Here is a 12981-nt window from a genome sequence, read left to right as displayed (position 1 = left end):
GATGTAAGAGGGAGTACTTTTATTAATACTTCTTATTACATCTGACAGAAGCAGGAAAGAGACTCGTTGGTGACTGGTGTTCACACCTTCATCTCTTCTGGTGAGGAGGTGAGCTCCGTTTCAAGACCCTCAAGCCACAGGGGAAGCCAGAGGCTTTCCAAGAGAAGTCTGGCTTTGTAAAGACAAGCAGCGGGTCCAGCTTCAGTTATTTACTCTGTCCTAACAGACCCATCTGGCTTCAGGCACGTCACTGAACCTGCTCCGCGGGCATCACCTGCCGAGTCAGCTCATTTCCCCATCAGTGACAGGAACCAAGGATAAACTGCCTAAAACCCAACACAGGACCCAGAACCTCGCCCCCCAATAACTCACATTTTATGCACATGTTCTTTTGACCTCCCAAGTTCCAAGATACTTCCCAAACATAATTTCCAGATGACAACAGGAACAAATCCCTACAAAGCAGACATTAAAAGGGATCACGCCAATCCCCACAGAGAACAAGGCCGTGATGGACGCGCTGTGTGTAACAACAGCTCCTGTGTCTGCAAAGCAAAGCAGGACGCAGTAAAACCACCCTGCGGGAACGTGGTTCTGCCCAAAGCAAGCATTACGTGAATGCAGCTCTAATACAGGTAACCCACGGCTCGGCATTTATGCATTTATGATGCAACGCTCTTGGCAACTATCCTATAGAAAAAGGCAGAGCCACAGCTTTCCTGGGTAATGGAACACGGCTGTGGATCAGAGATGGAGCAAAGGCAGTGCTCAGGGAGGCTTCGTCTGGGAAAAAAGCAAAGAAACCACAGGCAATCTGCAGCTCTGCACACTTGTTCTCATTCATGCAGGAAAAAAGGGTCCAGTTCCAGCAGTTATAGGTAACTTGCTGATGGGGAGATGGCAGTTTGCTCAACCCGAGACCTTTGGCAGCTTTTCAGGTGAAACATTTCTGAAAACGATGTGAGAATTCTTGAGATACTGGCAGATCTGCATTCATGCTGTGTGAGAGGCTACATACCTTGGGAGCCTCGCACAATGTCACTTCTGTCCTTTATTTCATCTCCTATACATTGCCCTGGTCTTGACCTGTAGTGCTTCCTATATAATTCAGGACACACCTCTGAACAATGATAAATCTAAGTAGCTTGCTTTAAAGAAGTAAACTCATTTAACTTACTGCAAGTTATTCAGAGATTCCTATTCTTGATCCTACAGGACCAGAATGAAAATGTGTGGTAGGGTGGGAAACTTGTGGAAAAAGAAAGGGGGAGAATGAAGGGAAATCCTCCACCTCAGCTCCCCTGCCAGGAAAACAGGGGCTCTAACACCCTCAGCACACAGGGGATGAGTCATGCAACGATTCCTGTTGTAACTCACACATTTCCAAAGCACTTAGCCCTTAAATAGGAAGATGATGCTTCCATTTACCATCTGCTTCTGGATGATCTTGATTTTCTCCTCACAGAACAATTCTCAGCTCCTTTCCAGTTCCCCATCTGACAGCAAAGGCTTCTCCTTTTACTCTTTATAAAAAGTGCAGGTGGTGGACAAACAGTTTTCTACCAAAGGTGGTGCAACACGGTTTCACATAAAGATGAGACAAGCTGCGCCCGTGACCACCAAGAAACCTCCCACACGGACGACACCAGCACACGGCACAGACACAAAATGGTCCACACATGTTAAACAGAACTGCTGCCTAAGCCCACAAATGGTTATAGACACATCAAAAACAGAGTTACTCCACACACTATAAACATGGAATTACGCTGTACTGACTACAGTGGTTTAAACCAAGAGGACATCAGTGCCTTGGATATTCACTAACGCCAAAAAAACCCCACTTTATATTTAGGTGGCTGTGGTGCCACAGTGTTCTCCAACAGTCTCAGGTGTCTGTTTCTAATAGCAGAATCTGAAAGATACATACAAGGACATGGACAGAAAATGGTCAGGGAAATTTCAGCTTGATAGGTATTGAGTGAAGTCTTGTGCCCTGCAAGGTAGTAAAGAGAAAAAGCAGAAGGAAAAACCTTGCAGATGCTTCTTCAAGGACAAGTCCTGGGACAAACTTAACAGCCAGAGCAATCGTTTTGTAGAAGGGAAACAGTGGCACGAGGCTGTTGGAAAGGTGCGCTTGGCCCCAGAGCAAATGTGTCTATATTAAAATTAACTTATAATAATAAACATACCTGGCAATGCTTTACGGTTTCCTCTATTTTTCTTCCCAAAACAGCACTGCTGAGGGATCGGGAAATGGGTGCACCAACCAACAACAGGTGAAAGAAGGCAAATGCTGCCCTGCCCCTGGAGTTTAAGAAAAGGAATCAGCCCCAGACCCACCTCTAACCGAGACCACAAGCTCAGGATGTCCCCAACAAACACCCCCACACACCCTGAACGTCCCACAGCTCCATCTCTCTGCTGCCTTTCACCTCCAGAAAGCCCCTGACACTGGAACAGCCGCTGGGAGCCAGAGAAGGCAGCGCCAAGCAGGACGGATGATGCCGGCATTTCAACGCGGATCTCAGAAGCATCCACGCCCTCAACCTTCCAGAATTCCGCAATAATAAATTAACAAGCGCTTACTTGCCGTCTCTCTCTAGAGCTGTGCCAAGAAGCGCAGCGCGGGCAGGGCCAAAGGCACCAGGGCTGCCCGGGGATGAGCTCGGTGAAGAATTTCACGGTTTGCAGACACCACGGGGATTGGATCTCAAGCCTGTAAACGCACCTATGGTTTCGGTACCAAGAGACTGTAACTGCAGCGATACACTGTTCAAACTGTGCAGTACATGGAAAAACTACAAAGACTTTATGAATACCAGGCGAGCAAACTCCCAGCCTGTGGCAGGAGTTACTGTTTTGTCTCCCTAGAAAGACACTTGTGGTTTTACTGTCAAAGTTTCTAGATTACGTGGTGCAGTGGTTCCACAAAGCAGGTCATTTCACCACAGCAAGACGAACAAAACATAGACTTCGCCATGGGAGAAAGAAGCATATTTCTTCCATTCCCAGCAAATCAAAAGGACCCCATAACTATCATGAGCTAAACATCTTTTCCACCATGCCTACCTCTTATGAAATATCTTTCTAACAGAAAACAACACTTACTAATATTTTATGTGCACACTAAGCCCTGAAGACATGTCACCATCCTTGCTAAACAGATTGTCAGCTCCTGGACCTGCAAAATGTGGCATCTTACCCGGTCCACACTTCTAGAGAAGCACCTTCCCACAGTTGTGCTGAATTAGGATCCACGAATCCACAGGAAGGTGCCTGAATTTCAGCATCGAGCACTAAATCCTGGGTCGTGAACTTGATGAAAAATTGCAGGCGGGTTTTCACCTTGTGTCATGCCACCCATGTCACGCAGAGGGTCAGAATCCAGCTCTGGCAAGAAACCACTTTCTCATCCATCACGTTGGATCTGCCGCCCACATCTGACACCGCGACCGTGGGACTACTGGAATACTTGAAATACCCAGTGATGCTGCTTTGAGTTACACTGACCACGGAGAGCTCCTCTGAAAAAGCCTTCCCAATTTGTTCATGTCAGGAAAGGCTCTGAAGGATCTCAGTGGTAATGTAAATCATTCAACTACAATAAAATTTAATGAGACATTTGTTGGGAAGGCCAAGAGAGGGGTGCCAAGAAATGCAGTAGCTGCTCGCTGTGTTTCAAGAGACCTCCAGACCTTCATCCATTTCAGGAGAGTCCTGCTGGTGTCAGACGCTGTTTTCATTAATGCTACTCTCTCTCATTAAACACAGATTTAAAAAAGCAACCTCAGTCTTGCAACATTACCCATACACCAGGGATTCTACAAAGCCCCCTTCCTTCCAACCCAATCAAACAAAAGCATATTTACTGATACGGCTTAGTCATTTAATCCACTTTTTTGAAGGAGAAAAAAAAAACAACATTAAAAGCTTCACGCCCTGCTTGTCCTGGCAGATTAATTCCAAGTAGCAATGCTGCAGAATAAACTTATTTTAGACAAGCATAACTTGTATCTTGTACTCGCCTTGCTTACCACCTAATACCTGATGGGTCCAAAATCCACCCACAGCTTCACTTTAACCAGCTGCTCAAACAGCCAAACTGTCAGATTTCAAGTAAAACCCTAATACTAAATAAAGACCTTCCCGATTTCAACAGAGGCGGCTTCCAGTTGAAATGCTGACACTGAATATTCGCTTACAGACTGCAGCTGTAATCTGGCAAGCGCTCAAGGCACGTGTCTAAACGCTTCTGTCAAACCCTGGGACTTGTTACCGTCCATAAGTCACAACGTGCGCGTGGGTGTCGGGCACTGACGCTTCCATAGGACACGAGCTGTTGGACGTGACTCAGCTCCGCGCTGACTGCTGCTAATTCTTCCACTATTAGGCTGTTCATGACAAAAGAGACAAATATGTGACCATTTCACTGGAATTCCATGCGTGCGGGAGGAGTGCCCAAAATAGTATTTCAGAAGCAGCAAAGGAAGTCAGAAGAAATGTTGAAGATTAAAATCCCGCAGCTTTGCTACAGGTATTGCTGCAGCATTGTTGGGGTTATTAGTGCCAGATTAGCATATATAATTAATAAGTGATAAATGGCTTCAGAGCTAACAATCAAACCACTGATTTGACGCTGAAGATCAAGAGTAAAATTATATGTGACTGGCAGAGTCTCTCAAGCTTCTGTGGAGCAGATTATATTGTCAAGAAATAAATAAATTATAGAATAAGCTGGTATGTAGCGCACAGGGGGTGCATGGCCGGCTGTGCTTAAGAATGTGTGTAGGAAGAACAGTTCAGCCACCTGTGGAAAACCAAGCAACAACCAGCTCAGGTCTGGAAACAGCGTTATCCCGTTTCTCTAATCTACAGGGAATTTTCTGTACCACAAAGAGCTGTAACAGGCAAGAATTCTGCAAATTAACAGGTGGAAATAAGGAATATGTGCATTATCTTTACTGGGCAATTTGAAACTTTCCACCCTTGATACATCCACATATGCTGTGTATTAGGTTCTGCTCTGTGATTTTTTTTTAGAAATGTTTTTTATTAACATTTATCAGTTCCAATTTAAGAAATGCAAAAGAGGATCGGACCCACGAGCACCGTAAGATGCCAGAGATGCACGTTCAGCTGGCTGCTGCTCCACGGCACTGCTCATGACGCCACCTCCTCAATGGGAGAAAAAGGGCAGGATTAAACAATTCTACAATGATTCTGCTTCTGCTACGCGAAGGTGGTCCTGCAACATATATAATCAACAAATTCTTTCAAAACTACACTTGCTACCTAACTATTCTGTTACAGAGTATGTTTTTTTTTTAATTGAAAGTGAAAATAAATTGGAGAAAACTGCAGAAAAAGATACAAGTATGTTGGAAGTGCAGTGCAAATCTATGTTCCACTGTGATGCTCTCAAGAGAAAAAAAAGAGGAGGCAACAAGAAATACAATGGGTTTTCATCTGCATAGCCTCAAACATGCACCCAAGACACAAAGTACAGAATCCTTAGTAATTTAATTCTTTGCCATGTGCAATATGATACTGTAATGTAGATGTGATCAAATATGCAAAGTCGGGACCCAGTAACTGTCCCTCCATCCTCTGCAGAAGTGTTAAAATTGGCTTACATGAGATCATATCTAGGGGAATTCAAATTATTGTCGGGTTTTCACACATACGCACAAATTCTCGGTTTCATGAACTTTTTCTGTTCAAAAATACTTGGATACCAGGTAGACTTTGTGTTTGTTACCCCTTAGCATTTGCTTTTATGATTTATCAGTTCTAGAAGTATCAGCCATCCAATCTTACAGGTAAAATAACATGCAGCTTATGAGTTACCCAAGTAACCTGCAGCCTGAAAAGCACGAAGCCAACCTGCAAATTCTTAGGACTTGGGAGCACTGGCTGTTTCACGATTAACAGTCTGACCCATCTCACTGCAGGAAGATTTTCTGTAGTGAATTCCCACACTTTTATTTGGCAACCATAATAAACGTTCCTGTTGCCTTATGGAAGAACAGTCTTGCATACCAACTGTCTGTAGATTACAACCTTGATAGCAGAAAATACCTATTTGTAGTTAAATTCTACTTACCACACACTTGTTTTCCTCAGCACCTTAAGGGGAACAAAATCCCCTACTCCAACTATTCATTCTTTCTTTCAAGACTGATTTATTTAGACTGAATGCCTGGGAATTTGATTTCTATCATTCATGGGGGCAAATACCAAACAACACATCATTTATTCAACTGGTCAACACCAGTAACACTCAAAGTGGAAACAAGCAACTTTTGTTGTTTCTCCTTTTACTAGAAACCATGTCACCAATTGCATTTTATGTATAGATCCAAACTTCACAAAGAATACAGCTGGTTCTGTTCTAGACAGCTGGGGTTTAGCTAAATAATAAGTCAACTGTATCCCGGTCCAGGGCCCCAAATTCCCCTATTGCTTCCTAACCTGTTCTTTCCCTCTTTGAGATAACTTGTTAACATGTGCTCTAGAGCATACGCACAAATAGGTCATTTTTCCTACCCTGGGGCTCTTGGGAAAAAATAATATCTCGCTGGGTAAGGATACGTTTGGAACAACCATGGAACAAAGCCGCTTGTTAGTCTGTAGCAGTTTTGTGCGACTCGCTGAGTTCTTGGACCAGATTTACTCCATTTATTGTTCCTAGTTCATGATGTGGTTTTGGCACCAGATAGTCGAAAAGCTCACTCCAAAAATCAAAGTTACAGAAAATGAACTTGCTGAAGGCGATGCATGATGAACCAACCTTTTGTAGCAAAGGAGACAAACAAAAATTCAACTCAAAGCATAAACAAAATAGTAGCCAGTGGGGGGGGGGTGGGTGTGTGTGTGTGTGTGTGAGGAAAACAGTTTAAAGAAGAAACACATGGAAATGATGCAGATTTGTAGAACCAGCAACCTTTTCCTTGGAATTTCAAGATAAAGATTCGAAAACAAATTCTGCTTCAGGAAAACTACAAATTGCTATCAAAAGCAAGTTGGAGACATTTATATGACCTATTAGAGAAGCATAACTGTGAATGAGACCTGGCATGAAGAAATTCTGGACTGTGACCCACCTTGTCACTGAACAGGTCCCACCACGGGCAAATCTGCTTTACCCCCTATTTGTTTTCTGATCTGTAAAATGGGAATAGAGATGCCTCATCCCATCTATTTAGGGGGAGATCCCGCAGATGAAAAGTTACTTATTATTAGAAACATGTTATTAAAGGCCTTGTCAACTACAATATGCTCTTGCACAGTAAAACTTTGACTTACATAAGACAGTAAGAAAGTCCATCTAATCAATGCTGTTACCTTCTCAGCAAAACACATGAAGCCACGTGCGTGCACGGCCATTTTTTCTGTGCCACTGAAGAAACCACATTACAGACTGGCAGGAAAGCTCTAAAACCAGGTTTTCCCAAGGCAGGAAACCCATCAGCAGAACTATTTTCTAACCCTGCAACAGCTTTCTCAGCTGGGTGACTGTATTTCCTTAATACACACGCTTCGCTAAAAACTTGAGATGCAAAGTCCACACACCCATCTACTTGCCCTGATACTCCTAAAAATTTAGCTGGGGAATAAGTAAGCTTCAATCTTGCCCCCCCCCCAAAAAAAAAGAAATTTGCTGCCCTGCCTGTTATTTATCTTATATATACCAGCCATATACCATATCTACCAAAGACTCAGTTTGTGTATGAAGACATTTGCAGAAAATGTATCTTCCATAATGAACATGTGCTGCAACTTTTGAACGCCTGCGACGCTCAGAGGGGGACGGAATCCAACACAATCTCCCTTTGGGCAGCACAGAACACATAGACTTTGCTTCACAACCTCAAAATGGAAAAACAAAAAGATCACACAACTCTAACTTTGTGCAGCAAATCAATGCTTTATAAAAGCCTCACAAAAATTATGCCCTCTCCCAATATCCACCTGCACAATGGCACAAGAACTACCAGTGGAGTGGAACACAGACCGAATAGAAAATGAGGGGAGAAAGGCAGAAAATGAATGGTCCTGTATTTAAATAACGGATTTCGATGGGGTGACTTTGCAATCAATGGAAAAATGGGGCTTCACTGGCAAAACCACAGACCCCAAAATACCAGCAACATGATAAAAACTGCAGCAGGAGAGATTTGTGTGCCCTGGCAGACACGGGTGGCCCCAAGTTCACCCCAGCACGATCAAACTTCTCTGCAAGGCGACTTCTCACCAGACACCGCGTTTACTAGCAAAAAAACCCACAGGTTTTGGGCATGTTACCCGTGCACACCCAGCCGAGAAACGCCTCATCTCAAAACTGGTGCTGAAAACATCAGGCACTGCAGCACAGGCCGTGTTCAGCACCAGTTGCTTGTGACAGATAATTTCCCAGCTGCACGTTATCCTCCTGTGTGTCTGCACAAACCCGCCCATCCCAGGCTCCGCAGCATCTCAGCACTGCAGGGCTACCAGGGGATCTTCCCCTGCCCCAACACGACAAACCCCATTCCAGCGCACGGGCAAAACGAACACGCTGCTCGCTGCGCTGCTGGAAATCAGAGGTTGGCTAGCACACAACCGGCACTTTGGGAATTTTTTGCTCAATTTATTAGGGATGTGGCTACATTTCCTACTCACGCTGTTCAAAACGGCCAAAACCCACCCCAGTGTGCAGCCAGTTTAGCGCAGGAGAGATGGTGCCTCTCCTACAAAGCAACGGGCTCAAGGCAACCGGCTGTTCGGGTGGACTTTTTGGGGAAGGCGATGGCGAGCGGGAGCCACGTGGGGCAGCAGGAACCTGCGGGTACTTACGGACACACAGACAGGCCACCAGCTTGGCGGCCTCATCGGGCACCGAGCAGCTGGGGAAGATGGGCTTGAGCAGGTATGTGGCGAAGACCAGAGCCACGATGTATTGCGAGGAAGGCCGGATGATAAGCAGCTCTATCCAGAGCTTGAGGAAGGCGGGCAGGGAGCCGTACACCTCCAGCATGTAGGCGTAATCCCCGCCGGATTTGGTGATGGTGGTGCCCAGCTCAGCGTAGCACAGAGCACCCACGATGGAGAAGGCCCCGCAGACGGCCCACACCACCAGCGACAGCCCCGGCGAACCGGCCTCCCGCAGCACGCCGGTGGGGGTGACGAAGATGCCGGAGCCGATGATGGTGCCCACGATGATGGCCACGCCATTGAGCAGCGTGATGGAGCGCTGCAGGGTCACCCCCTCGCCCTCGGCGCCGGGCGAGCGGGCGCAGCCGTTCTCCTGCGCCCCGCCGCCCGCCGCATCCAGCATCTTCTCCATCGCCTGCTTCTCCTCCTCCTGCGCCAGCGAGGAGGCCGAGCCCGCCGGGCTCCTCTTCTTCACGCCGTTGCTGCTGCCGGTGCCGCCGCCCGACATGGTGGCGGAGCGGGAAGCGGGAGAGAGCGCGGAGCCGGGCGGGCCGCGCCGCCGCCACCATGCAGCCGCCCCTTTTGTTCCGGCGGCGGTGGGCGGTGTGAGGAGAGCGCCTCCCGCCGAGGCGGGGAGCGGGGCCGGCCGCCTTTCCAGGAGGAGGAGGAGGGCAGGGAGGAGGAAGGAGGGTGGGGAGCGCCCCAGGCTGCTCGGGCACCCCCGCAGGGGCGGGGTTGGCCGCCCCCTCCCTGGGGCATCCACCTCCTGCGGACCGAGAGATCCCGCGGGGAGAGGGGGGGCAAAGGGATCAGTGCAGCCCCCCAAACACCTCTGGGGTACAGGGGGGCTCTTGGGTGGCAGCTGCCAGAGGGGGAGGCTTGTTACCATTCATCCTTCTGCCGACACCGGGCTGCGTGTTCTTATGAAGGAGAATGTTTGTGTCTGTGTGTGCAAACCTAAAGTTCAGCAAAACCTGCATCTCCCAGAGTCCCCCCAGCCCCATCTGATTTCAGCACACTTCTGTTTCAGAGAATCACAGAATCCCAGAATGTCAGGGGTTGGAAGAGACCTCGAAAGCCCATCCAATGCAATCCCCCCGCCAGAGCAGGAACACCCAGCTGAGGTTCCACAGGAAGGTGTCCAGGCGGGTTTGAATGTCTGCAGAGAAGGAGACTCCACAACCTCCCTGGGCAGCCTGGTCCAGGCTCTGTCACCCTCACTGAGAAGAAGTTTCTTCTCATATTTAAGTGGAACCTCCTGTGTTCCAGTTTGTACCCATTGCCCCTTGTCCTGTCATTGTCTGTCACCGAGAAGAGCCTGGCTCCATCCTCCTGACACTCACCTTTTACATATTGATAACCATGAATGAGGTCACCCCTCAGTCTCCTCTTCTCCAAGCCAACGAGACCCATTTGATACATTCACTCCAGCCCAGGCCAAGGCCCTGTCACTGCATCACCTGCATTTCTGCAGAGGCACTGCCTGTCACTGCGGATGACAAGATCGCCAAAAAGACACTTTTGCAAAGGAAAAATATTAAATTCACCAATCTGGCAAGCAGGCAGGCAAAATGAACAACTTCTAGCACACTACCTCAGTGAAGGCAAAGGTTTTGCATCCAAGGAGACTTACTTGGATAATTCACAACACTGCCCAAGGAGCCAATTCTTTAGCACATCCAGACTCCCTCTTGTCCTTGTGGGACAGGTGCAGAGGCTAAAACTGGAAACCCTGATTCTCAACAACAATCATTCCCATTGAGAGGTGGAACTGGTACCTTTGAGGAGCTGTTTATCAGCAAGCGATTAGTTGGTGTCACACCACAAGTCAAACACAAGGTCAGCGTCCTTCTTCCTCAGACCATCCTCCTCCTTGAAAGCTTCAGAGATGTAAGGTCAGTCAGGAGGTTTTCTGTAAGATACCTCAGATAAACTTGAGATCTGCATTCTGGGGAGAAAAATCAACATTTTTAGTAACATTTTGGGGTACCTGGCACTGGTAATTGGCATCACCATCACAGGAATCCTTGCAGTGCTGATCAGAATCTGACACCTAGTGGCTGCTGGCCCAGGGGCTTCAAACTCTGCTCACAGCTTCTTCGTGGATATAATATTCCTATATTTAGGAAAAATGCTTAGAGAAAAATTACCTTTGCACCAAGCACATTATTTCCTAGTTTTCAAAGAGAAATGGGAGCCTGAAGAGATGGCAAAGACTATGAAAATTAATTCAAAATAAACAGCAACACATGTTTATCACACAATTTCCCTGAAACCCCCAAAGCCTTTCTTTAGCTTTCTAGCTTTACATTACAGCTGTAATCTAAACTGATTATTTCTCAAAGTGATATTTACCAACACTTACTTGTTAGTGTATTTCATACTTTATGCTAGGCAAAACATTCACAGGGCCATAAAAATCACAAAACAAAAAAACAGGTGCCTACAACATATGGGATTGTCTGTATTTCTTCATGACATCAGGACCCAGCAGACAGGATTGGAATTGAAATCAGAAGTATTCTTCAGGTATTTTCAGATGAATGCTCGAATTCGGTTGTACAAAATCATTCATCAATGGATTTACTTCACCAATGCTCTGGACTAAGTTCTTACCTTAAGGCAAATATATTAACTGCTTGATAATTAACATTTTACACCTGATATTAACCTATTTCACAGATGTTTCCTTTAACTCTCACAAGAATGGAACCAAGTTATCTTTTTCTCTCCACATCCAATCCTTCCAAAGGAAATTTCTTAAGAAATTTACAACTAAGAATTTGCAGACTTTGGTCTCAGATTTGACAGCATTTCCACTTGGAAACCCTGGGATGGAGCAGCAGCTGCTGAACTGCCATAGTTAAAGTCAACCACATACTTGTGTGTCTTGCAAATTAATCTGAGTTAATTCTGCAACTGTTTCTCCATTTGTATTACTGAGAAAATACCTATTTTGCAGTCACGGTGTTAGGGTGTGTTCGTATAGTGCTTTATATCTTCAAAGCACTTCCCAAATGCCAAGTATTATTATCAGTTCTGGGCATGGACATTAACTCTCCTCAGGCCCCCAAGTTATTCTGCAGAATCTTTGAAGACTATTTGATTAAACAATCAGTTCTCCATATGCTAATACTCAGGCACTTCAAGTTTGTCACATCAAAAAGAAAGGCGGAAAGAATTATTTGTCAGAAAGACAAATAATTACCGATATCAGAAGTAAATTGGCCATTTGTTACAAGTAATGTCTATGTTCTTAACCATTTATCGTGAGAGCTGCCTTGATCAAAATAAGACAGCCTGCTGGAATCAAATAAGCCATTTCTTCAGCAAACGTCTCAGCTACACTAAAACAAGAGCTTCTAAGCTCAAACCGCAGTTTGAGAGGCCTTCTGGGGAAGTATTGCCTGCAATTATCCTAGGAGGGAATTCCTTAACCAGGAATGTAATCTACTGTTCCCATCAAAAGAAATGGAAATTTGTTGGAATGAATTCTAGGGATCTATACGATATCTAGACTCTAAGCACAGCTAAGCAGTGAGACAGAAATGAATGCTTATTTCACCTGATTACCCAATTTTTATAATTTATTGTACTCAAAGTTTTTTTTCTTTTTTTTTTGATAAGATTTTTGTAGCCACAACCACTAAACGTGAAACTCTTGAGTTACACCACACATCAGATCATCGCTCAGTTTTATCAAGACCAATTACACCACAGAAGAAGGAGCTTAGTTGACAGGTTGAGCTTAATGATCAGCGTTAAATGAAGTAGTTCAGCAAAGATCCTCAAAATCTGGAATCCCATTCTAGATGACATGTTGCATCTAGCTGAATGTAAGAAATAATTAGATAGCCTTCCATCAGCACAGCGGCAACAGAGAGGTCATTGTTCTTTCATTCCAATTGTAATACAGTTCAGCAGAGTCTTTCATCGCTTTTAAGTATCACAGAATGTCTGACATCTGATTAGACTCCACTCCTAATGAACTGGTTCATTCTCAAGGAGGAATTGTGTTATTTTCCTGACAGAAAATCTACCTTTTAACTTGAAGAGCTTAATTAC

The 12981-nt window shown here is 45.6% G+C and overlaps 1 protein-coding gene across 2 annotated transcripts in view; it reads right to left on the bottom strand.

Annotated features, from left to right (window-relative positions):
* Positions 1–9529, bottom strand: part of SLC7A5 (solute carrier family 7 member 5) — a 38442-nt gene extending 28913 nt beyond the window's left edge. Inside the window, exon 1 of one of the 2 annotated variants that reach the window (XM_065847963.2) lies at positions 8839–9529. In XM_065847963.2, coding sequence (XP_065704035.1) covers positions 8839–9424 — 586 coding nt within the window. In that variant the 5' untranslated portion in view covers positions 9425–9529. Of the gene's footprint in view, positions 1–2192; positions 2530–8838 lie in introns of those variants that run through there. The other variant, XM_071814570.1, reaches the window with a different exon arrangement.
* Positions 9530–12981: the final 3452 nt, after the last annotated feature.

Source organism: Patagioenas fasciata, chromosome 13 (genome assembly GCF_037038585.1).
Source record: "Patagioenas fasciata isolate bPatFas1 chromosome 13, bPatFas1.hap1, whole genome shotgun sequence".
NCBI lineage: Eukaryota > Metazoa > Chordata > Aves > Columbiformes > Columbidae > Patagioenas > Patagioenas fasciata.
Note: the sequence above shows the minus strand (reverse complement) of the source record. Positions and strands in the feature narration are given on the sequence as shown.